Genomic DNA, 1884 nt, shown 5'->3' with positions numbered 1-1884 from the left:
AGAAAACCCCATTTTATCCTTACACAAAAGACAAGCATATGAACGGATACATATAGCCTAACTATAATAGCTGGAATAATTGCGATTTTTACCCGACCCGCCCGCTACCCGCATTTTCCACAGAAAAAACAACCCGGCCCGCCCGACCCACGGGCTAGCCCGCGGGACCCACGGGTTTTGGGCCAGCCCGCGCATCACTAGCGTCTACAGAAGAAAACAAGGATGCCGGGCTGGTGTTCAGCGTACGCCTGCTCAAATGAGCGGACCGTCGAAAATAGGAATCGGGGGATTACTTTTCACAAGTAAGATTTAACATTACCGTACTATTGGTTGGATTTTGTGAACATAATATCACCAGAGAGTTGAGAAGGGGGAAAGATCTTCGATAGTACTGAAATCGTAGCCAGCTAGGCTAACAAACAAGAGTATGACCATAATAGAATTGCTTGTCAATGAAATAAAAAATGACATACTTGAACAACATAAAGTTGAAATAAATGATAAAGATAAAGATTGTAAAAGCCAACAGGGGTAAAAGTTAGGACCACAGTCCAGATTGTGTAGGGGGGGGGGGGGGGGGGGGGGGGGGGGCGTAATAGCTAACTAGACAATCAGATGGACAGTGGCTATACAGTGTAGCTAGTCTAGCTTTCCAATCCAATTTTGTGTAGCCCACCTTCGTGTAATGTGTGGGACAAAATGTGTGATAAACAGGAAAAGGCCCTGCCACACTTACCTGACACCTGGAATGCAGTCATCTTGGGATTACTGTTGAACTAGGCTATGTGTTCACCCGGCTATGAACTGAGATTTGATAAATCATATTCCATAAGCACTGACCAAGATTACATCCGACACTTTTGAAGGTTTCCCAAAGACAAAGATGTGAGGAAGAAGTGGGAAGTGGCTTTGAGGAGAGAAGGATTCACTGCAAGTGATTATTCAATTGTCTGCAATCAACATTTTAAGCAGGCCGATTTTGATAGACGGGTTAAATTGTCCGACTATGTGATGGTGTTATTCCATCCCTCTTCAGCTTCCCGGTTCACTTCCAAAAAGTAGGTGTATCATCATAAGGCTATTAGCATTCATAAATGTATTATATTATCAAACAAATGTATCCTTTTATATATTGTGTTATGTATTATGCATAATGTTTTTTCATTTCAGTTGGTAAAGGACAGGGCTACGTCTACCTCCAGAAGAGCTGAAGAAAGCCTGTCCGTGGCCTCTAAGGATTCCCCAGAAATGGCAACATCACACCCACAACCTCAGCCTAATGATGTGAGTATTTCTACTTTAAACATCATATCATAATGTTCCTGGACATATTAAAATCTCACTTGTTTTGCTGCCACTCATATTAAACACACTCACAAATAACTGGCTTTGACAGGTGATGACTATAAGAAACAATGTGGATGTGGGCCATAAACTAGTGGTGTCAAAGTGATGTTTGTGAAGTGAATCATTACTCAAACCATGTTCGTCCCTCTTTCCACTAGGATCATGGCTATGCCTTGCCTGCTTCTCCTACCGCTCTTAAGGCCAAAATCAATGAACATTTGGCAAGAGTGGAAAGTCTGGAGCGAGAGAAGAAGAATGCCATGTCCAGAGAAAAGAGTGTTTTCTTTTATGTTAGTTTTTGAATATTGAAGTGGCTATTTTCTTATTTTCTTTGTTCTGTAAAATGTCTTTGAGCACTGTGTAAAGCACTATATAAATATAATGTATTATTATTATTATTGTTATGATTATAAGGTGCTAAGAGCTGCAGAGAGGGTGATCCGCCAAGCTTCAACAATGCAAGCTCAAGCTCCAAGGTGTCAACAGTCTTACACATTGTCCGAGGGGAGATTGGTACAGAGGATGTATTTGTGCTTG

The 1884-nt window shown here is 41.6% G+C and overlaps 1 protein-coding gene across 1 annotated transcript; it reads left to right on the top strand.

Moving 5' to 3' along the window:
• The first annotated feature begins 222 nt into the window (after positions 1 to 222).
• On the top strand, positions 223 to 1649 carry LOC134868784 (THAP domain-containing protein 6-like). Its single transcript, XM_063890087.1, is given in 5 exon segments — positions 223 to 302; positions 867 to 982; positions 985 to 1058; positions 1171 to 1284; positions 1506 to 1649. Coding segments are annotated over 5 exon segments (528 nt in total).
• The last annotated feature ends 235 nt before the right edge of the window (positions 1650 to 1884 follow it).

The sequence above is a fragment of the Eleginops maclovinus genome, chromosome 8 (assembly GCF_036324505.1).
Source record: "Eleginops maclovinus isolate JMC-PN-2008 ecotype Puerto Natales chromosome 8, JC_Emac_rtc_rv5, whole genome shotgun sequence".
Taxonomy (NCBI): Eukaryota; Metazoa; Chordata; class Actinopteri; order Perciformes; family Eleginopidae; genus Eleginops; species Eleginops maclovinus.
Note: the sequence above shows the minus strand (reverse complement) of the source record. Positions and strands in the feature narration are given on the sequence as shown.